Source organism: Schistocerca gregaria, chromosome 8, assembly GCF_023897955.1.
Source record: "Schistocerca gregaria isolate iqSchGreg1 chromosome 8, iqSchGreg1.2, whole genome shotgun sequence".
Taxonomy (NCBI): domain Eukaryota; kingdom Metazoa; phylum Arthropoda; class Insecta; order Orthoptera; family Acrididae; genus Schistocerca; species Schistocerca gregaria.
The window spans coordinates 255740488-255763131 of NC_064927.1; the positions used below are offsets into that span (position 1 = coordinate 255740488).

The 22644-nt window shown below is 37.7% G+C and overlaps 1 protein-coding gene across 1 annotated transcript in view; it reads left to right on the forward strand.

The window, feature by feature from the left end:
• LOC126285435 (cubilin-like) overlaps positions 1 to 22644 on the forward strand; it is a 780558-nt gene that overhangs the window by 146049 nt on the left and 611865 nt on the right. The window contains exons 16-18 of the mRNA XM_049984824.1: positions 10110 to 10294; positions 13567 to 13729; positions 19029 to 19219. Of these exons, the coding sequence (XP_049840781.1) occupies positions 10110 to 10294; positions 13567 to 13729; positions 19029 to 19219 (539 nt within the window). The remainder of the gene's footprint in view (positions 1 to 10109; positions 10295 to 13566; positions 13730 to 19028; positions 19220 to 22644) is intronic.

Here is a 22644-nt window from a genome sequence, read left to right on the forward strand (position 1 = left end):
ATGACATCAAATGCCTTGGAGAGGTCTTGAAATATGGCTGAGATATGTTCTTTATTGTCTATTGCATTTAAGGATTCATTTAGGAATGCAAAGATAGCTGTCTCAGTAGATTTAGATTTTCGAAATCCATGTTGAGTATTTGAGAAATAATTTTTTTTTTATGAAACTGATTAGTCTTTTATAAAAGATTTTTTCAATTATTTTGGAAAAACCAGATAATAGTAAGATTAGCCTGTAGTTTGATACTTCTGTTTTTATCCATTTCTTGAACAGAGGTTTTAATTTTGCTATCTTCAATTTTTCTGGGAACACCTCTTCTGATAGAGACCAGTTACAGATGTTGACAAGCGGCCTGGCTATGAGGGGAGCACATTTCTTCAAGATTTAGTCAGGGATATTGTCAGTACCAAAGCAGAATTTGGGCTTCAGTTCTTTCATTATATTAAGTATTTCCTTTTCATTAGTGGGGTATAGAAAAATATATTTGTTATTTATAGTACATCTGGATTGGTTTATTGGAGTACACTGTAAATTTTGACTTATAAGATGTTCAGCTATCTGTGTAAAGTAGGAATTAAATTTATTTGCAATTTTTGTAGGTTCAGTTATCACAGTTGAGTTCTCCATTAGGCAGTTAATGGTATGCAAGTCTATCTGTTCTGCTGCAGTTTCTTTCCTGACAATATTCCATACGGCTTTCATCTTATTGGTGAAAATTTTTTATGTATGTGTCATTTGCCATTATTTTTGCTTGTTTTACAACATTTTTGAATAGCTTTTTATAGCTTTTGTAATAAGAGTCAAAATCTGCTGATGTGAGTTGTTTGGACAATCTGTGCAGTAATTTTTTTTTTGTTTGAAGATACTAAAATCCCAAGAGTAAATCATTTATATTTTGTTTTCCATGTGTACGTTTTCCTCTGGATTGGAGGGAAGCACAGTTCAGAATAGTAGGAAAAATTGTTAATAAAGTTCTTATGTTTTCCACCTGTGTGTTCACAGTTAAAAATTTCTTCCCAACTTTCTTTGCTCAATAATGGAGAAAATGATTCATATTTTCATTTTCATTACTGTAGTTTCTACAGGTGGTTGTTAGGCAGGATTTAAGCTGCAGCTTGGTTTCCATACTAGTTTTTGAGCTGTGTGATCCCCAAAGCCTGTGTTTAGCTTTTCTATTGTATACTTCAATTTTACATTTACAAATATCTCATCATTCGTGGTATGTGAAGTCTTTGTGATATGAGTTGCTGTTTCTATGGTGGATTTCATGTTAAAGGTTTGCAAGAGATTCAGTAATTCATTATTTCGTTGGTGTCTTTTGCAAAGTCAATATTAAAATCCCCACATGGAATAACTCTTCTGTTTCTTTGTGTTAGTCTGTTAAGTGAATATTCCAAACTTTTTAGGAGAGTATTTATGTCACCAGTTGGAGCTCTGTATAAAGAAATAACAGCTAGTTTAATGTCTACTATCTCAATTCCTGATAGCTCTACATCTTTTTCCTTCACTACTTCAACAGGGAATTTTATATTTACAAAGTTTATATTATTTCTTATGAATATACAACTACCGTATTTACTCGAATCTAAGCCGCACTTGAATCTAAGCCGCACCTGAAATTTGAGACTCAGAATTCAAGGAGAGATAAAAGTTTTAGGCCGCACCTCCAAATCAAAACAAAGTTGGTCCATTGTAATATGAGACACAATTTAGGTCGAATGAATGACGATACAGCACAGTAGTTTGGTTCGAATCGTAAGTTTAACAGTTAAGCTTTACCAGGTAGCCATTGCTGTGCATCAGGTGCTCCCGTATTTATACGGTTACGCTTCCTTTTTCACATGCTTTGTATGGTTTGAATTGATTGCTTATTTTTCTTTGATCTGATGAGACCCGTTCTCTTTGTTATAGGTGTTTATGTCACTCTAAGCTGAAAATGCGTTGCTGTACTGTGTCATGCATTGTTTGTCGCATTCTGATAATGAGTGTTTACAACCTGTTTCCGCTTGCGGCATGGCTTTCTTTCGTGTGCGCTACCGCCGCTTACAATTAAAAAAAGAGAGAGAGGAAATCTCTCATTAGCGAAACAATGGCAAGAGAGTGCTATTTGTTGTTACTTACACTGCTGCTTTCTTTGATAATAATCAACAAGAACCAAATAATAGAGTGCGTATGATAGGAGATGTTCTGAATGAGAGTTTAACGAAAATTTTTCTCCGTTTGAAAACCTTTGCAGGTACCTCCTTAGTACATTACATTATGCACAGCAATTAGAATTATCTTAAATTTAAAAATCTAGTCAATTGCCGTGCTTCATTTCTGTCTGTATCACTATTAGGCATAAGAATAATATGAATATAAAAATGACATGATATGTATATTCTTCCGCGGTTGCTATTGTCTCACTCTAGTTTCGTAGTTCATTAGGCAGACAGGATTTAAATGTGATAGCAACAAACACAAAACAACACATGGCAAAATGTTTATATTCGTATTATTCTTGTGGTGAAGAGAATACTGCATGTGATTCACAATTCATAAAAGTTCCTATTAGCAAACATCTCTTATCACAGGTAGCAAAAAATTCAGAACGTAGAGTTGGCCATATTGACAAACTTCCTAAACAGACTTACTAGTCGGATTTTCGTAGTACATTGAAATGCTGATACATTCGAAGATGAACTATAAGGAATTTGTATTTACTTCGTTGGATAATGTGTGAAATTGCCGCGTTCGAAACTCGAGGCAGAGAAAAAAGCTCATCTTCCACATTTTTTTTACCATAACAGAGGTTTTGGCACTGATTATAATTCTAGAGATTTTGTCGACATTTCTGTCAGTTCCTATTAGATTTCTCGTGTTGTTGATGATTTCTTCTTCACTGCAGTTTCGTAGACAGTTCATTCCAACGTGAATAAATACACCTTAGGGATTTCTATCACATATCTTAGTATGGCTTGCTGCTGATATTAGGACACTGCTAAAATTGTTTTGTAACTGCTTAGTCCTGATTCCAGGGCAAACGTCTATTTTATAGTTAAAATGGAACTATGATGTTTTTTAACATGGAGTCGCCTATTATTAAAAACTCATTATCATTTGCTGCTAGAGGATAAATGTAAGGATGTAGAAGCTTATCTCACTAGGCGTAAGATAGATACTGCCTACAGGAAAATTAAAGAGACCTTTGGAGAGAAGAGAACCACTTGTATGAATATCAAGAGCTCAGATGGCAACCCAGTTCTAAGCAAAGAAGGGAAGGCAGAAAGGTGGGAGTATATAGAGGGTTTATACAAGGGCGATGTACTTGAGGACAAATGGAAGAGGATGTAGATGAAGACGAAATGGGAAATAAGATACTGCGTGAAGAGTTTGATAGAGCACTGAAAGATCTGAGTCAAAACGAGGCCCCGGGAGTAGACAACATTCCATTAGAACTACTGACAGCCTTGGGAGAGCCAGTCATGACAAAACTCTACCAGCTGGTGAGCAAAATGTATGAGACAGTCGAAATACCCACAGACTTCAAGAAGAATATAATAATTCCAATCCCAAAGAAAGCAGGTGCTGACAGATGTGAAAATTACCAAACTATCAGTTTAATAAGTCACAGATGCAAAATACTAACGCAAATTCTTTACAGATGAATGGAAAAACTGGTAGATGCGGACCTCGGGGAGGATCAGTTTGGATTCCGTAGAAATGTTGGAACACGTGGGGCAATACTGACCTTACGACGTATCTTAGAAGAAAGATTAAGAAAAGGCAAACCTACATTTCTAGCATTTGTAGACTTGGAGAAAGCTTTTGACAATGTTGACTGGAATACTCTCTCTCAAATTCTGAAGGTGGCAGGGGTAAAATACAGGGAGCGAAAGGCTATTTACAATTTGTACAGAAACCAGATGGCAGTCATAAGAGTCGAGGGGCATGAAGGGGAAGCAGTGGTTGGGAAAGGAGTGAGGCAGGTTTGTAGCCTCTCCCCGATATTATTTAATCTGTATATTGAGCAAACAGTAAAGGAAACAAAAGAAAAATTCGGAGTAGGTATTAAAATTCATGGAGATGAAGTAAAAACTTTGAGGTTCGCCGATGACATTGTAATTCTGTCAGAGACAGCAAAGGACCTGGAAGAGCAGTTGAACGGAATGGACAATGTCTTCAAAGGAGGATATAAGATGAACATCAACAAAAGCAAAACTAGGATAATGGAACGTAGTCAAATTAAATCGGGTGATGCTGAGGGAATTAGATTAGGAAATGAGACACTTAAAGTAGTAAACGAGTTTTGCTATTTGGGGAGCAAAATAACATGATGGTCGAAGTAGAGATGATATAAAATGTAGACTGGCAATGGCAAGGAAAACGTTTCTGAAGAAGAGAAATTTGTTAACATTGAGTATAGATTTAAGTGCCAGGAAGTCCTATCTGAAAGCATTTGTATGGAGTGTAGCCATGTATGGAAGTGAAACATGGACGATAAATAGTTTGGACAAGAAGAGAATAGAAGCTTTCGAAATGTGGTGCAACAGAAGAATGCTGAAGATAAGGTGGATAGATCACGTAACTAATGAGGAGGTATTGAATAGGATTGGGGAGAAGAGAAGTTTGTGGCAGAACTTGACTAGAAGAAGGGATCGGTTGGTAGGACATGTTTTGAGTCAACAAGGGATCCCAAATTTAGCATTGGAGGGCAGTGTGGAGGGTAAAAATCGTAGAGGGAGACCAAGAGATGAATACACTAAGCAGATTCAGAAGGATGTAGGTTGCAGTAGGTACTGGGAGATGAAGAGGCTTGCACAGGACAGAGTAGCATGGAGAGCTGCATCAAACCAGCCTCAGGACTGAAGACCACAACAACAATATCATTTGCAGTACTCAGAGGATGTTTCGTTTCATTTTCGGCATTTGTATCACTTGTCCACTTATATTTGTTTTTGTTTTTTCTATCTAAAGCATTTTCTACTGTAATGACAATTGAGTTGTTTTGACAATGTGTATCACTCCGCGAGTGTGAGGATTTGGGCCTATTTTCTTCTATGACTTTAGTTGTTTTACCATTAAGATCGCACCTCTTTTCATTTTTGTCATTTTTAGCATTTGTCCACTTATATTTATTTTTGTTTTTTTGTGTCTAAACAAGTTTGTACTGAGATTGGAACTGAGTCATTTTGTTCATATGTATCACTCTGCAGGTGTGAGGATTTGGTCCTATTTTCTTCTAATTCTTCAGTTTTTTTACAAACACAATCTTTTGTCTTTTCAGCACATTATTTTCTTCCTGTAGCAATGACAATTCTGCTTTTAATGAGTTTATATAGTTTTGCAGGATATGAATAATTTCATCTTTTGTACTTACGGCAGAAGTCAGTCGCAACTGTTCATCACTTAAACACTCAGAGCATGTCCACTGTATATCCTCACTTACAAATTTTAGACACACTTTGGCGCATTTCTAATGCAGCCAGAAGTTACATGCTTTGCACCGAATTCCTTTTGCTACTCGTTTATTACACTTCCTACATGAGGAACTACTTAATTTTGACTGCTTCTGGAGCTTTATGGCATGACACAATCCTACTGTCGCCATATTTCTTACCGTCTTAATATCATGTGGATTATTGTGATTTTTGCAGAATTGAATGAAACTAGTATTATTTGCAGTTATGAAGAATGAGTAAACAGTGAACCACACTGTAACATCTTAGAGTATGTGATCTGCATCACACTTTAAGTCAATAATGGAATACTGTATGTCACTATGCTTGCAGAAAAGACAAAGAACTATAAACCCATTGCCCTCCTCGCCACAATTTACAAGATACTCACTAAAATTAACTAAAAGTGCATACAAAAAACCCATTCAATCAGGTAAAGGATTTTGCAAGTAGGTATAGGAAAACTGACCATTAGCAAACTGTGAATACAATTGTAGTACATTTCGTGATAGGAATGAATTTTCATTTTGTGAACAATTCATAAATTTTAAGAATGCTTGTGACACAGATTCTACATGAACAGTCCATGAGAAATAAAGCATTTATTCAACTTATGTTAGTATCTAAAGAATATACAGAATGTAACAAAAAGGTACGACCTGACTTTTAGGACACATAACTCACACGTAGAAGAAGGCAGTATGTAGTGCGGTCTTGTGTATGGAAACACAGTATTTATGATGTAAATAAAATAGAAAGAAACTTCCACATGGGAAAAACATACTAAAAACAAAGATTCCAAGACTTACCAAGCGGGAAAGCGCCGGAAGACAGGCACATGAACAAAACACACAAACACACACACAGAATTACGAGCTTTCGCAACTGGCAGTTGCTTCGTCAGGAAAGAGGGAAGGAGAGGGAAAAATGAAAGGATGTGGGTTTTAAGGGAGAGGGTAAGGAGTCATTCCAATCCCGGGAGCGGAAAGACTTCCCTTAGGGGAAAAAAGGGAGAGGTGTACACTCGCGCACACACACACACACACACACACACACACACACACATACATCCATCCGCCCGGGCGGATGGATGTGTGTGTGTGTGTGTGTGTGTGTGTGTGTGTGTGTGTGTGTGTGTGTGTGTGTGTGTGTGTGTGTGTGCGAGTGTACACCTGTCCTTTTTTTCCCCTAAGGGAAGTCTTTCCGCTCCCGGGATTGGAATGACTCCTTACCCTCTCCCTTAAAACCCACATCCTTTCATTTTTCCCTCTCCTTCCCTCTTTCCTGACGAAGCAACTGCCAGTTGCGAAAGCTCGTAATTCTGTGTGTGTGTTTGTGTGTTTTGTTCATGTGCCTGTCTGCCGGCGCTTTCCCGCTTGGTAAGTCTTGGAATCTTTGTTTTTAGTATGAAACACAGTATTTCTCTGTTATAAGTAATTCTTTACATTTCTTCATTGTCAGTTAACTGTGGGAAGGAACAGATGAACCTGTTTCTTGCATGAGAAGCTCAAAATGTCTACCTGGTTACATGATGTTTTAGGTTGTGTTTCACCAAAGGTAAACCCAAGTCATTACTTATGCTGATATGTGACCCATGTAGATGTAAATGTCAATGACGTTGCATTACATACACATAGCATCAAGTATTTAAGTGATCACTGTGGACTTGGTGGGAACATTGCAGTTTGCTGGTGTTAATCATGACTTGATTTCTACTAAAGTTTAATTGCTGTATAACATAAAATACAGTACTGGTCTTTCTGTACACTGTTTGTACTAGGAGAGGTTACCAGAATGAAGATGACAAACTGGAGTACATTTCAAGCAATTTATCTTAGGGATCATGGGATGCTTCAGTCTGCTACTTGCAGTTAGGGGAAGTGTGGGTGGACAAGGACTCTATAACTGGGGGACACAATTCGTCACACATTTGATGACAACCTTACTGCCACTCTAAGATAAATAGCTGCAGCAAGTAATATTGTGTATAGTAATAATGTGTACAAGCATTATAAGCATATAATTTTTGTGTGTGGTTACATGCATGACTCATTTAACAATGTGTGAACCCATAGTTTAGTGCAGCTGTGCTTTACATGGATGAGGCATCATTTACATGGGACCAGATAGTAAATTTTCACAATCAAACTGTATGGGCTGATTTGAAGTCTCGTGCTGCTGTTAAGGTGCATTACCATCAAAAACTTTATTTATACACAGTATTTCAGAAGTGATGCACAACATTCAGGGATATTCCAGGAATGATCATTCGAAACAAAAATGTCAAGTAAACATGCCTTTGAAATACATACCTTAACAGCTATGAGCAACTCTTGATCTTTGATTCTGTCAGACAAACCTCCTCTACTGCAAGCTCTTTGCTTTCCATATTTTGGGAAGTGGTAGTATGGATCAGAATGAGAAAAAAATGTATAGTAAACACGCACTCTAAATAGCATACCTTAAGAGCTATGAGCCCTTGTTCATCTTTGCTACTTTGAAACACAACTCTAACTGGAGAAGCAATGCTCATAACATTTAAGGTATGCATTTTAGATCCCATGTTTACCAGAAATTTTTTCTTGTTTCGGGCCATACTACCACTTTACAAAATATGGAAAGCAAAGAGCGTGCAGTAGAAGATTTTTGTTTCACAGAATCAAAGATCGAGAATTGCTCATGGCTCTCAAGGTATGTGTTTTAGAGCCCATGTTTACTGGGCGTTTTTGTTTCGAATGATCATTCTTGTCATATCTCTGAATATTGAACATCACTTCTGAAATGCCCTGTATGTTTTGGCTTTCATTTTTTGTAACATGACCTCATATTCTTTTGTTACTCACTTTCACTGCATTAATTAATATTGCTTTCTTAGAGAGTGACATATCTGATTTCCTCAAGTGTGGCTTTATATATGAGATAAGTGTATACTCTACAGAATGTAGCTTCTCATCATTTCAGTGTTAATGCCCTTTGGTTTGTAAATAACAATTTCTGAGACATGTGAGTAGGAGGAGATGCACAAATTACTGAGCTTCACTTTCTTCAAACTGAAACCAAATAGTTTCTTTATTTATTATGAGTGTTTGAAAGCTCTTGTGTCCAAACTGTGGTGCAAGATGTAGAGAATCTTATTGCCTTTTACTGTGGTAGGCTGCAAAGCAGAACGATACATATTACTCCAGCAGTACATAAGAACATCTGGGATTCAGTGACATGGGAGTCGATGCATCTATCAATGCCAATGGAGGTCATTCTAAACATTTAATGTAAAAAAAAAAAAAAAAAAAAAAAAATCATGTGGTGGGTTTGGTATGTTCTCTCTCCTTGTGTTTCCCACAGTTAATGTTCTACTAAGAATCGTAGAAAATAAGCTGTAATGTGGAAATGAAGTTTCTCTGGATGCATCTTCATATAACATACTTCTTTTATGTGTCAGAAATGAGCTCTGAAGTTTGACCGTGACTTTCTTGTTATTTGCAGACTATTTCAGTGCAACAGTTTACATTAAGCTTAATGAGGGTAGTGAGGAATTGAAGATTGAAAGAGGAGTCAGGCAAGGAGATCGAGATTGAACTGCTTGCCTCTGTTCCACACAAATTTCAACAACAAATGTAGGAACTCCCACAGTAAGGATACTAAGAAAGAAATATAATAAGATGAAACAAAAATAATACATGTTAACAGTGACAGCATAGAAACAGTGTCTAGAACATTTGAAGACAGTGCCAATAAAAATTATAATAGAAGAGTAAATATACTGTGGAGTACTTTTGGTATACTAAATAGTGTTTTTTTTAAAAAAAACATAATTTACAATCAGCGTAATTACCAATTTCAACATGGGGCAGTGAGACAATAATGAAGACCATTAATAAATGGAAGAATTGCTCAGTAAGTGATGGAGAGATACATTTGAAGAACTACTAGAATGGACAGAAAAAAAACCAAATGGGCATGAGACAGATTGGACTGGAGGACATAATTATGAGTGTGATAAAAAAATTATGTGGATGTGGTTGGGACAAGTTGCCAAGTGAATGGATGATATATGGACCAAGAAAGTTGTCCACGGGATATGAAAATGTCAAAATGACAATCTAATGGGAGATGGGTTGGTGACAAATAGAAGACACACAGGAGCAGCATGGATGCAGATAGCTGAAGACCATAATGCACGGGAAAATCTAGAGTAGGCCTTTGCCATCAGTGTGATGAATGCCTGATGATTATTATGCTGACATTATATTTAAGAAATAACACAGGGCTAATAACAGATCTCATATGTTTCTGTGATGAATTGTGCCCCATTGAGAAGCCACCATATCTTGTGAAGTGCTGTTCAGCACCAAAACCAATCTCCTGCTATTTGCCTTTGAGGTATAATATTAACAATTAACCTTCTGATACCAAGACTCTGTATTGGTGGCGTTTCTCTTAAGAGTCTTTGGTGATCAACATAAGATATGTTTGACTGGCCCCAAAGACACTAGTTGACTGTAAGATTACTAAGCATGTTTAACAAATGTTGTGGATATTGTTTGCCACAAAATTATATAATATATTTCCATTTGGTTAACATTTTATTCTTAGTGATTCATATGTTTGTGCATTTGAACTTACTTTATGAAGATAACTTTTCATGTTACTGTGAAACCTTCCATTTTCCAGAGTGTGGTGGAATTATTATAGCACAATCGCATGGCAGTCTGCAGTCTCCGGGCTCACCGGGGAACTACCCACAGAACAGAGACTGTGCCTGGATTATCAGGGCTCCTCGTAGTAAACGAATCCAGTTTCATTTCTTCTCACTTCGAATGGAGAATCACACCACCTGCTCTTTCGATTTTCTCAGGGTACTGTTTTAAATTAATTGTTGTTATTAGAATTATAATAAAGGGAACACCTCCGTGAAATATGTATAGTGGACGCAGTAAAACACACACACACACACACACACAAACACACACACACACATGTATACACACAAACACACACACACACACACACACACACACACACACACACACACAATCACACACATATACACCTATACAACTGTGTTGTCCTAGCCAACTACAGTGTGCCATCAGTACAGTTCAGCTAGGATGAGGGATTGTTCTCAATCCAATAGAGTTAGAGTGATGGCTGGTATATTGTAGCCATGCAGGTATATGTGTGTTAATGTATGTATATTTTCTTACCTTTGAAGAAGGATTTATCAGTAAGCTCAGCAATATGTTGAATTTAATTTATGTGCTTCTAAACAGCTCAATGCCTCAACTGTATGGTTGTTTGGTTGTTACCTTTACTCCCTCAGTTTCTTATATTTTAAAATTATCTATTTCTTTTACTATGAGAGGAGCTTACACACACACACACACACACACACACACACATGATGTATTATTAGAATAATGAATTGCTTCTTTTGTCTATCTACATTTATGTGTACATTGTAATAGGATAGATAAAGCTACTAATCCCTGAGCGGCAGCAGAGGAAAACATATATAATGGTTAAGTAGATATGCAACCTTTTGGAGCCAGTGGCTCCTTGTATTAGCAGAACGTTTGAAGGGGATGGAAGAGGGATGAAGGAAAAGGACTGGTGAGGTTTAAGAAGTAGGGAGAGTTTGAGAAAGTCGCCCAGAACCTCGGATCAGGGGAGACTTACCAGACTACTGGACAGTATGAGAAGGAAAGACAGATCATTGGGAACAGCACTGATCAAGTTTTGAAAACCTGAGAGCTTAAAGTGGGAGATAGGGTGATTAGCAAGACAGAGATTATTGACAAAACATCCTGCTAGAATTTATAACAGGGGAAAGCTAAGTGCATTTTTCATGTAGAGGTGGAGGGTTGGAAAAGTAGACAAGTCAGAAAATAAAATCTGTAGGAAATGAAAGGAGTAGTTACTGAGAACAATAACTGAGACCAAATAATTTAAGGTAAATTAAGGCCTGCTGGGCGATGAGAAACAAGGGCATGTTGTAATGCCAGTTCCCACCTGCAGAGTTCTGAGAAAGTGTTTTAGACCATGTTATGAAAAAGGGTATTGTGTATTGGTAGTATATACTATATCTATGTCTGTTCATCCTGCTGATGTCTTGGTGGTAATCATACCAATATGAAAGGCTGAATGTTTACATAAAAGATTGCACATGACATGTCATTTTACAGGTGGCTCTCCCTTTGTTAGTGTATATGTTGTCAGTTATAGGCCTGGATAAGTGTTGGTAGGAGGGTACATATGGCAGGTCTAGCAGTGGGTACGGTCACAGGGACAGGAGTCATAGGGTAGGGAAATGGGTGCAGAAGGAGTGTAGGGTCTGACTAGAATGTTTTGGAGATTGAGAAATAGAGGACCACCCAATAGCTATACTAGATGTGGTGGGCAAAATGTTGGACAGAATGGATCTCATTAAAGGACAGGATTTCCAGCATAATACTGAATGACAAATGTTCTAAGTTGTTTTTTGAAGGGATCGTCAGAACAAGGATTGAATATGATGGCCTGAAAAATCTGCGTTTTTACTAGGATTGTGGGGTAATTATTTCCAATGAAGGCTGGGGTGAGAATGGTGGTGTATTGCTCTTAAGAGCCTCAAATGCCAAGCCTGTATGGGAGGGAACATTTGACATGGAAAGAACAACAACTATCACAATGTAAGTAATATTGTGTGTTAGTATGTTTAACGTGAACAGAAGGGTGTAGCTGAGCCTTACTGAGGATTAGGTCAGCATCAAGAAAAGTATCATGGGATTCGGAATAGGAAAACTGAAGTTTAATTGAGAGAATGTATTTAAAGATTCCAAAAATTTTTCATTGCAATAATTCCCACAACCAACAGTTGTAGTTAAGTCAGTAAGTATATCCACCAGTGCGATTTCAGAGGTACTTAGCAACCGATGGGCACATAAAGATGAATGACAGTGTTGCTAGCTTTCAAATGAATCCTCCTGTAGCGTTACCACATACACACATACACCCTTGCCACTACACAATTCCAAGGGACTACATTTAGCTAGCTCTGCAACTTATCTGCGGTCAGAGACTGTGGTGGGTGAACTGAGGGAAGAAGACAGGCATGCAACTCAAGGGAGGGTGGCGAGGGGGGGGGGGGAGCTGACTGTTGGGATGGAGTGATAGGAGATGTCCAGGATATATATGAAGGAGGGATAGATGGTAGATGCATGGGAACTTACTTTGTCAAAGTTGTGTACAGCACACGGTGATGTGTTGGACTGAACTGGAATGGTCAGATAAAACAGAGGAGGAGGGAGACTGTTGATAGAAGGGTATGGGTGAGTGAAGCTGGGGTAATGGGGGCAGGGGTGAATGTGAGTGCAGAGCAGGGGCAAGTGGAGATGGAGGCCATCCTTTGATCATGTGGCAACAGCCTTGCCGCAGTGGGTACACTGATTCCCGTCAGGTTACCAAAGTTAATTGCTGTTGGGTGTGGCTGGCATTTGGATGGGTGACCATCCAGGCCGCAATGCCCTGTTGCCATTTTTCAGGGTGTACTCATCCTCGTGATGCCAATTGACGAGCTACTCGACCAAATAATAGCCGCTCCAGTCAGAGAAAACCATCAGAGTGACCGGAAGAGCAGTGTGCTGACCACACACCCCTCCTATACACATCTTCAGTGAGGATGACACAGTGGTTGGATGGTCCACTGAAGATGGAGTGCCTTTTTTTTATTTTTTTTTTATTTTTTTTTTTTTTTTTTTTTTTTTAAATCACATAATCCTCCTGGCATTAATATGTGAGAGCTGTGGATTGTAATTCATGTAATATAATATTTTTCTTTTGTCCTACCCTTGTTATATTGTTTTAATGGTATTAAGAAAAATGTTCTAGTGGCATTGTCAATAGTAATTGGTAACTTAGATTCTGATCCTGAGTTGCTGATGTAAAGAGACATGCAGATGTATTTTACGTCATGAAATATAAACAAAACACTTCATTGGGTTAGTGTATGTATCTGTGATGTGAATGTTAAATGGAAGCTATTCAATCCCTGAAATTTGTACCTCTCATATTATGTATTTTAATTTTCTTTCTACATAGTATAAAAAGTGACAATTTTGGAGAATTTTAAAGTGTGTTCTTTCACATTTAGTTCTATGATGGACTTTCTGAACGTGATCCAATATTTGCTGAATTCTGCAATTCATCAGAACCAGAGCCTCTAATGTCACCAGGAAGCACTGTTATGATTCACTTTCATTCAGATAATGAAAGCAGCGACACAGGTTTCCAGATTGCATACTCCACAGTTCCAGGTATGTATCTACTTACACACATATTTTAGAATAATGTAATCACCATGCATCTATGAGTGTGAATCAATGAAAATTTTTATTAAAGTGTATGACAATTTATTACATACATAATTTCTTATAGTTATATTTCCAACCTGATTGCCATAAACTATTTTAGAATCAGCTAATGCTAGACAAAAATCTACGACCTCATTAAAAGTGTAAACACTTGTCTCCTCAAACAATAGTTGTAAATTTTCACAAAATTAAACTTATTGAATTAATGATATTAGGCCCGTGTCTTCTTACCAAAAACAAACCTTTGGAGACAAGAGCAGCAGTATTATGGAAGGCATACAATTACTGTATAAATACTTCTCTCATGCCTCAAAATCTTTATGCAAATCAGTTCAAATAATATGAGTTTATAACACTTGCAATTTCTGTATTTTCATTCAAAAATGTTTTGATTATTAAAAAAAAGTTGTGACATGTCAAAATATACATTAGAAACATGAATCAGTTGATACAAAACGCATTAACGATTAACCATCATTAAAATGTCATCAACTATTTGTGCCCACTTATGCCACATTTGATATTTTGAAGTTAATAAGAAAGGTACTGCTCTAAAAAACTGTTACCCTTTGAGTTATATTAGGTATACTCCATTCACCATAAGAATAAACCTTATGTAAACATTATGCCGTGAATTCCTCCACATTTTTTAGAACTTCATTTGATTTCATTTCACGTGCAGTGGAAGCCAAGCTGTCTTGAGTACAGACAAGTACAATATTGAGGACATGTTTTATGCAGTGCAGGGAACTGGATTAGGAAATGAGACATTTGAAGTAGTAGATGAGTTTTGCTATTTGGCCAGCAAAATAACAGATGATGACCAAAGTAGAAAGAATATAAAATATTAGACTGGCAATGGCAAGAAAAGTGTTTCTGAAGAGGAGGAATTTGTTATCATCAAATATAGATTTAAGTGTTAGGAAGTCTTTTCTGAAGGTATTTGTCCGGAGTGTAGCCATATATGGAAGTGAAACATGGACAGTAGACAGTTTAGACAAAAATAGAATAGAATCTTTTGAAATGTGGTGCTACGGAAGAATGATGAAGATTAGGTGGGCCACTCATGTAACAGATGAGGAGGTACTGGTTAGAATTGGGGAGACAAGGCACTTGTGGCATCTTTATTGTATTTAGTATTGGAGGGAAGTGTGGGTGGTAAAATGATAGAGGGGGACCTGGAGGTGAATAAGGTAAGCAGCTTAGAGAACAGTTTCCTTAAGACCAAATGAGGAAGCTGGCGCAGAAGAGAAAACGTGAATCAAAAATCTGTTTATCAATTTGTTATGCAAAAAGTAAAATCTTTGTTGAGAAACTAAGTTGAGAGTTTTGTAGCTTTGCTTCATATAAATAAAACTCCCCCCTCCCAAAGGCACTTCTGATGACTTTAAATTTGCATTGTACAATCCAGTTGGAGCAACCAGCACCTCCTGTTATGTTGTGCTATGTGATAGAGATATATGTTGGTATCATATCACTGTCAACCTAATGTAGTTGTGGTCTTCAGTCCTGAGATTGGTTTGATGCAGCTCTCCATGCAACCCTATCCTGTACAAGTTTCTTCATCTCCCAGTACCTACTGTAACCTACATCCTTCTGAATCTGCTTAGTGTATTCATCTCTTGGTCTCCGTCTGCGATTTTTACCCTCCACGCTGCCCTCCAATGCTAAATTTGTGATCCCTTGATGCCTCAGAACATGTCCTACAAACCGGTCCCTTATTCTCGTCAAGCTGTGCCACAAACTCCTCTTCTCCCCAATTCTATTTAATACCTCCTCATTAGTTATGTGATCTACCCATCTAATCTTCAGCATTTTTCTGTTGCACCACATTTCAAAAGCTTCTATTCTCCTCCTGTCCGAACCATTTATCGTCCATGTTTCACTTCCATACATGGCTACAATCCATACAAATACTTTCAGAAATTACTTCCTGATACTTATATCTATACTCGATGTTAACAAATTTCTCTTCTTCAGAAACGCTTTCCTTGCCATTGCCTGTGTACATTTTATATCCTCTCTACTTCAACCATCATCAGTTATTTTGCTGCCAAAATAGCAAAACTCCTTTACTACTTTAAGTGTCTCATTTCCTAATCTGATACCCACAGCATCACCCGACTTAATTCAACTACATTCCATTATCCTTGTTTTGCTTTTGTTGATGTTCATCATATATCCTCCTTTCAAGTCACTGTCCATTCCGTTCAACTGCTTTTCCAAGTCCTTTGCTGTCTCTGACAGAATTACAATGTCATTGGTGAACCTCAAAGTTTTATTTCTTTTCCATGGATTTTAATACCCACTCTGAATTTTTCTTTTGTTTCCTTTACTGCTTGCTCAATATACAGATTAAATAACATTGTGGAGAGGCTACAACCCTGTCTCACTCCCTTCCCAACCACTGCTTCCCTTTCATGCCCCTCGACTCTTATAACTGCCATCTGGTTCCTGTACAAATTGTAAATAGCCTTTCGCTCCCTGTATTTTACCCCTGCCACCTTTAGAATTTGGAAGAGAGTATTCCAGTCAACATTGTCAAAAGCTTTCTCTAAGTCTACAAATGCTAGAAACGTAGGTTTGACTTTCCTTAATCTTTCTTCTAAGATAAATCGTAAGGTCAGTATTGCCTCATGTGTTCCAATATTTCTACGGAATCCAGACTGATCTTTCCCGATGTCGGCTTCTACCAGTTTTTCCATTCGTCTGTAAAGAATTCATGTTAGTATTTTGCAGCTGTGACTTATTAAACTGATAGTTCGGTAATTTTCACATCTGTCAACACCTGCTTTCTTTGGGATTGGAATTATTATATTCTTCATGAAGTCTGAGGGTATTTCGCCTGTCTCATACATTTTGCTCACCAGATGGTAGAGTTTTGTCAGAACTGGCTCTCCCAAGGCTGTCAATAGTTCCAATGGAATGTTATCTACTCCCTGGGCCTTGTTTCGACTCAGGTCTTTCAGTGCTCTATCAAACTCTTCACGCAGTATCATATCTCCCATTTCATCTTCATCTACATCTACCATTTCTATAATATTGTCCTCAAGTACATCGCCCTTGTATAGACCCTCTATATACTCCTTCCATCTTTCTGCTTTCCCTTCTTTGGTTAGAACTGGGTTTCCACCTGAGCTCTTGATATTCATACAAGTGGTTCTCTTTTCTCCAAAGATCTCTTTAATTTTCCTGTAGGCAGTATCTATCTTACCCCTAGCGAGATAAGCCTCAACATCTTTACATTTGTCCTTTAGCCATCCCTGCTTAGCCATTTTGCACTTCCTGTCGATCTCATTTTTGAGTCGTTTGTATTCCTTTTTGCCTGCTTCATTTACTGTATTTTTATATTTTCTCCTTTCATTAATTAAATTCAATATTTCTTCTGTTACCCAAGGATTTCTACTAGCCCTCGTCTTTTACCCACTTGATCCTCTGCTGCCTTCACTATTTCATTCCTCAAAGCTACCCATTCTTCTTCTACTGTATTTCTTTCCCCCATTCCTGTCAATTGTTCCCGTATGCTCTCCCTGAATTCTGTACAACCTCTGTTTCTTTCAGTTTATCCAGGTCCCATCTCCTTAAATTCCCACCTAATATGAACCAGTTAATTCACTTCAGCTCCTTTTGGATGCACTTCAGAAATGTGGGTTGCTTCTGTTTGCATCGCAAGTTGCATTGCCCATCATATCATATCACCTCAATAAGAACTGAGCCTTACATTAAATGGGTGCAGTTTATTTCTTATTAGTAGCTAAATGATTGCTTGACTACTTTCACATTTTTCAAACAAAACAGTTATACCCAGTTTATGGTGCATTACTACTTGAAAGAAGCCTGTCCTTTTCCTTCTGTACATAAATGACCCAGATCTAAGCACTGACTTTCAAATAAATACCTAGTTTGCAGATGCCAGTAGCATCTTTCTTATAGGAAAACCCCATGAAAACTATAAGTAAATATAAATAAAGTTACAGACCAGCTAAATGACTGGTTTGAAGTAAGCAAACTCATAATAAATACTTTAAAAATAACTTTTATAAGCATCTGTTTAAAAGGAGAAAGGAGGCAGAGAGCAGGAGGGAAGGTAGGGGAAGGCTGTTTGGTAACTGAGAAGAGACGCAGCAGGTGTATGGGACAGGAATGTGGCAATGGAACTGGTAAGAATGTTCTGGGCTCAGGCCGGAGGGTTTATGTGTAGCCACACTGTAATAAGTTGCTGTGCTCCCACCAAAAAAATTTCTGCTCTTCTTGACCGGAATCTCCAATCAATTGCCCACAGCATAGCCACCTTTCCTAAAGGCATTAACCTCTTCCTTCACTGATTCCCAAACATCCCCTTCACATTACTGCTACTAGTCACTGTTGATGCCACCTTCTTTTACATGGAAGTAACTCATTCCCATGGCTTTGCTGTTACCAAATACTACTTATCCAATTGTCCTTCCAACTATAAACCAGCCATCTCATTCCTTATACGTCTAACTAACGACGTACTTGCACATAAATATGTTTCCTATGAAAGGAAGATTTGCAAACAGATCCACAGAAAGGCCTTGGTTACCTGCATGTCTCCCTTTTGTGCAAACTTGTTCAAAGGAAAGCTTCCTAATCACCTAAAATTTATGGTATGTTCATGCTGTAAGCTCAGGGCTTGTCCTTATTCCTCAACATCTCTCCTGTCCACTTTATATGCTTCCCACCCCCTGAGTCAAATGTACACATTCTTGGATGTGGGTCTCCACCCACCTGATAGCTCCATCCAAACCTCACTCTGCAACAAGCTGATTAACCATCAACATTACCTGGTTTTTAATAGCTGCCATGTCTACTATTCCAAAAAGAAAATCCTATGTAGTCTTGTCACCTGTGGATGACACATTTGCAACGAGGAGAAGTGTCTTCCCCAGTATGCTGAAGGTCTTACTAAGGCCTTTACAAACACACTCCATCTCCCAACTTTTTCCACACACACATTTCCTGTGGCATATCCTCACAAATCCTCCTTAGCCCAAACTGAAGATCCAGGTGCAGAGGAGCAACCCCATCATCACCCAAAATTGTCCCAAACTTGAAGAACTGAATCCTTTGCCATGTCTTTGAGATTATCATTTAGTTATTGACTTTGCATCTAACAGTTTTTAAATTCCACCAGGACTGCCTGTTATAATATTACTTTCTATTTTTGCTTAATTATTTATTATTGTCATACCTTCCTTATTTAATAATTGTTGCATTTAAGGGATGTCTGGTTGTGGTGGACTGTTTACGGATGCTGAGAAAACAATTACATCACCCAACTATCCACAGCAGTATCCTCGTAATATTGACTGTGAGTGGACAATACGTCTACCTCCAGGAGAAAGACTAAGCATTGAATTTACTGACTTTGAACTGGAAGATTCAAGAAGCTGTATATTTGACTTCGTGGAGGTAAATTTTCTATATGATGTATTTATTCATCCTGTTAATAATTTTTTGTATGAGGCATGCAATTGGTGATGTCCAAAAGGTATACCATAGTATCAGACAAGTAAGATGCAAAGATTGACGACATGAGGTGATGATAATTTAGAGTGCATGAAATTGACAAGTTTTTAAAATGTACGTTCAGTAATAGTTATTAAAATATTGTAATTTTGTGTCTCACTAACGATGTGCAGAACAATTTAGTACCAGGTTGGCACAATTAAAGATTTATTGCAGATGACAATTTGCCACAGTCACACACACACACACACACACACACACACACACACACACACACACACACACACACAATACATGCCCACCATAGTTAGAGTTGGTATAAATACAAAAAACAAATTCACGGTAGTGCATATTTCATTTACAAATGTCATTCATGCAATCAGTTTCATATTTCTTTGCACTCATATGTGGACCAAAAATTCAGATACAGTGTAAAAGACACTTAAGAAAGATTTCAGTTTCTTGTTAAACAAAGGGAGAGATGTCATGTTTTCTGTTTCTGTGGGCAGGATGTTGTATTCATGTTCTGTCTTGTACCATTGTATGGAAATTCACATTATTGCTGAATTTATCATAGTTATTTTTAACAAACTTAAATATTTCCAATATGTAAAGGCACATCAGGTAAAATAATTGTTTTTTTTGAAAAGAGATCCACAGCTGTCTATAGGTTTTGATATGTGCATTACTTTTGTAAATCTCTTCTGTGTAAGGAGAATCATATTGGGATCAATTTTCTTGGTTTTTAAATGAAATTTTAGGAAACTGTTTTTTTGTGTTGATCATCAGGTTATTTTTGTCAAACCAATCACACAGCTTGGCTGTTATTTCATTTATTGCCTCTTAGAGTTCAATATTGTTTCACTTATTGCCTCTTGAACTTCAAGATTGTTTCTGCTATGAAGGAGGATCCAATCATCTGCAGATAGTGTACTATTTGTGGCACTAATGTCCAGTGGTAAGTTGTTTTTGTGTAGTAGGAACAGGATTGATCGAAGTATTGAAGCTTGGTGCACACTTCATGTATATCCTGTCACAAGTGGGGCACTTTGGGGTTCTTCTGTGGGAGGTTCTGGGTTTGAGGGCATGAGGAAGTGGCTCTGGTAATTTGGTACAGAAGGCAAATGTCTGCTTGTGTCTGTATATGTGTGGATAGGTATGTGTGTGTGTGTGCGAGTGTATACCTGTCCTTTTTCCCCCCTAAGGTAAGTCTTTCTGCTCCCGGGATTGGAATGACTCCTTGCCCTCTCCCTTAAAACCCACATCCTTTCATTTTTCCCTCTCCTTCCCTCTTTCCTGACGAAGCAACCGCCGGTTGGGAGAGCTCAAAATTTTGTGTGTGTGTTTTTTTTTATTGTGCCTATCTACTGGCGCTTTCCCGCTTGGTAAGTCATGGAATCTTTGTTTTTAATATATTTGTCCCATATGGAATGTTTCTTTCTATTTTATTTACATCATTAATTAGATCCTAAATGTTATATTTTTCAGTTGTGATCTACTTTTGTTTTGTCACATTTATGTGTGATTATTAGAATATTAATTATGTGTTAGAGATATGGGGTTGGCTTATTGAAAATTTTGAGTAAATTCATATCAGTGATACATAATTAAGAGCAGAAGACAATCCTAGATTGTATGTACAATGTAAATTGATTATCATCAAAGATATACATTTAATAATAAACTATATCTCTGACACAACTCAATATTACAACAGTCAAGCACTAGTATGACAAAATAAAAGTACATCATAATTGGTAAATAATGTTTAGGATCTTAGAACATAAGTAACAGTTATATACAAAATGAAAAAGATATGAAAGCAATGTTTTTGATGTATTTCTGGAAGTTTCCAACACATTATTACCAATGTATAGGTCTGTTTCTTTTCCCTATATTACTTTTCCTCACCTCTCTTAAAGACTGGAATAACTTTTACCATGTACAATCAGAAAATGTACAGACGGTTGTAATTAAAGTGCAGCTGCTCACAGAGGTCCAGTGTTGGCTGTGAGTATTGTATGCTAGTGAAACTTAGTAGATATTGTAATGCGCTAATGTGGAACTGAGTTACCCTGGAAAAATATGGTTAAAATTCTGGCCATCAGTTGCAAATCTAGTATTGTGAATGCAAGACAGATGTACATAAATGTTTCCATGCTTAATGAACTAGGAATGGGCCGTGGGTAGAAAATGTCAAGCCAGTGAGAAAGGCATAACATTAATTTTATTATCAACTGCCACTTATACAATTTGTTGAGTATGAGCACCAGAGGTGTCACTGAGATGCTGCAGGTGGAGACTGAACATGTCTCTGATAAATGCATTCTTTTACTGTACCCTAGAGCCAAAAGTCACATGGATTCAAATTAGGTGATCTTGCAGGCCATGCATTTGGAAACCTCTGGAGATAACACATTTGCGGAAGGTTGCATTAAGCAGACCTTTCACAGGGTGAGCAATATGCGGTGTTGCCCCATCTTGCATGAAAACAATGGTTTCCAGAGAGTTGCGCTCTTCCAGAGCAGAAATCACATGCTGTAGAACGAGATCCTGATAATGTGCAGACATCATGGTACACTTGACAGGCTTTCTGGGTGTTTTCTCTTAAAAGAAAAATGGACAGAGAATAGCAGTGCTTGTGAATCCAAATCACACTCCACACAGTCACATACAGGAAGTGCAGTTATTCCTCATATACAACATGCAGTTTAACAGTACCCCAAATTTGGCAGTTGTGTGTATTCATTGTATGTTCCTGTAGTGTAAAATATGGCTTGTCACTCCATATAAAATTTCCTGACCACATGTCATCAACTTTAATTATTTCCAGAATCCAAAGAACAAATTCAGAAAATTGGTGCAGATCATGAGGTTCCAGGTGCTGCACTGTCTGGATCTTATCAGATGTTGTTGTTGTTGTTGTTGTTGTTGTTGTTGTGGTCGTCAGTCCTGAGACTGGTTTGATGCAGCTCTCCATGCTACTCTATCCTGTGCAAGCCTCTTCATCTCCAAGTAACTACTGCAACCTACATCCTTCTGAATCTGCTTAGTGTGTCAACTCTTGGTTTTCTCTCTATGATTTTTACCCTCCGTGCTGCCCTCCAATACTAAATTGGTGATCCCTTGATGCCTCAGAACATGTCCTACCAACCAATCCCTTCTTCTAGTCAGGCTGTGCTTCAAACTTCTCTTCTCCCCAGTCCTATTCAATACCTCCTCATTAGTTATGTGATCTACCCATCTAATCTTCAGCATTCTTCTGTAGCACCACATTTCAAAAGCTTCTATTCTCTTCTTGTCCAATCTATTTATCATCCATGTTTCACTTCCATAATGGCTACACTCCATACAAATACTTTGAGAAA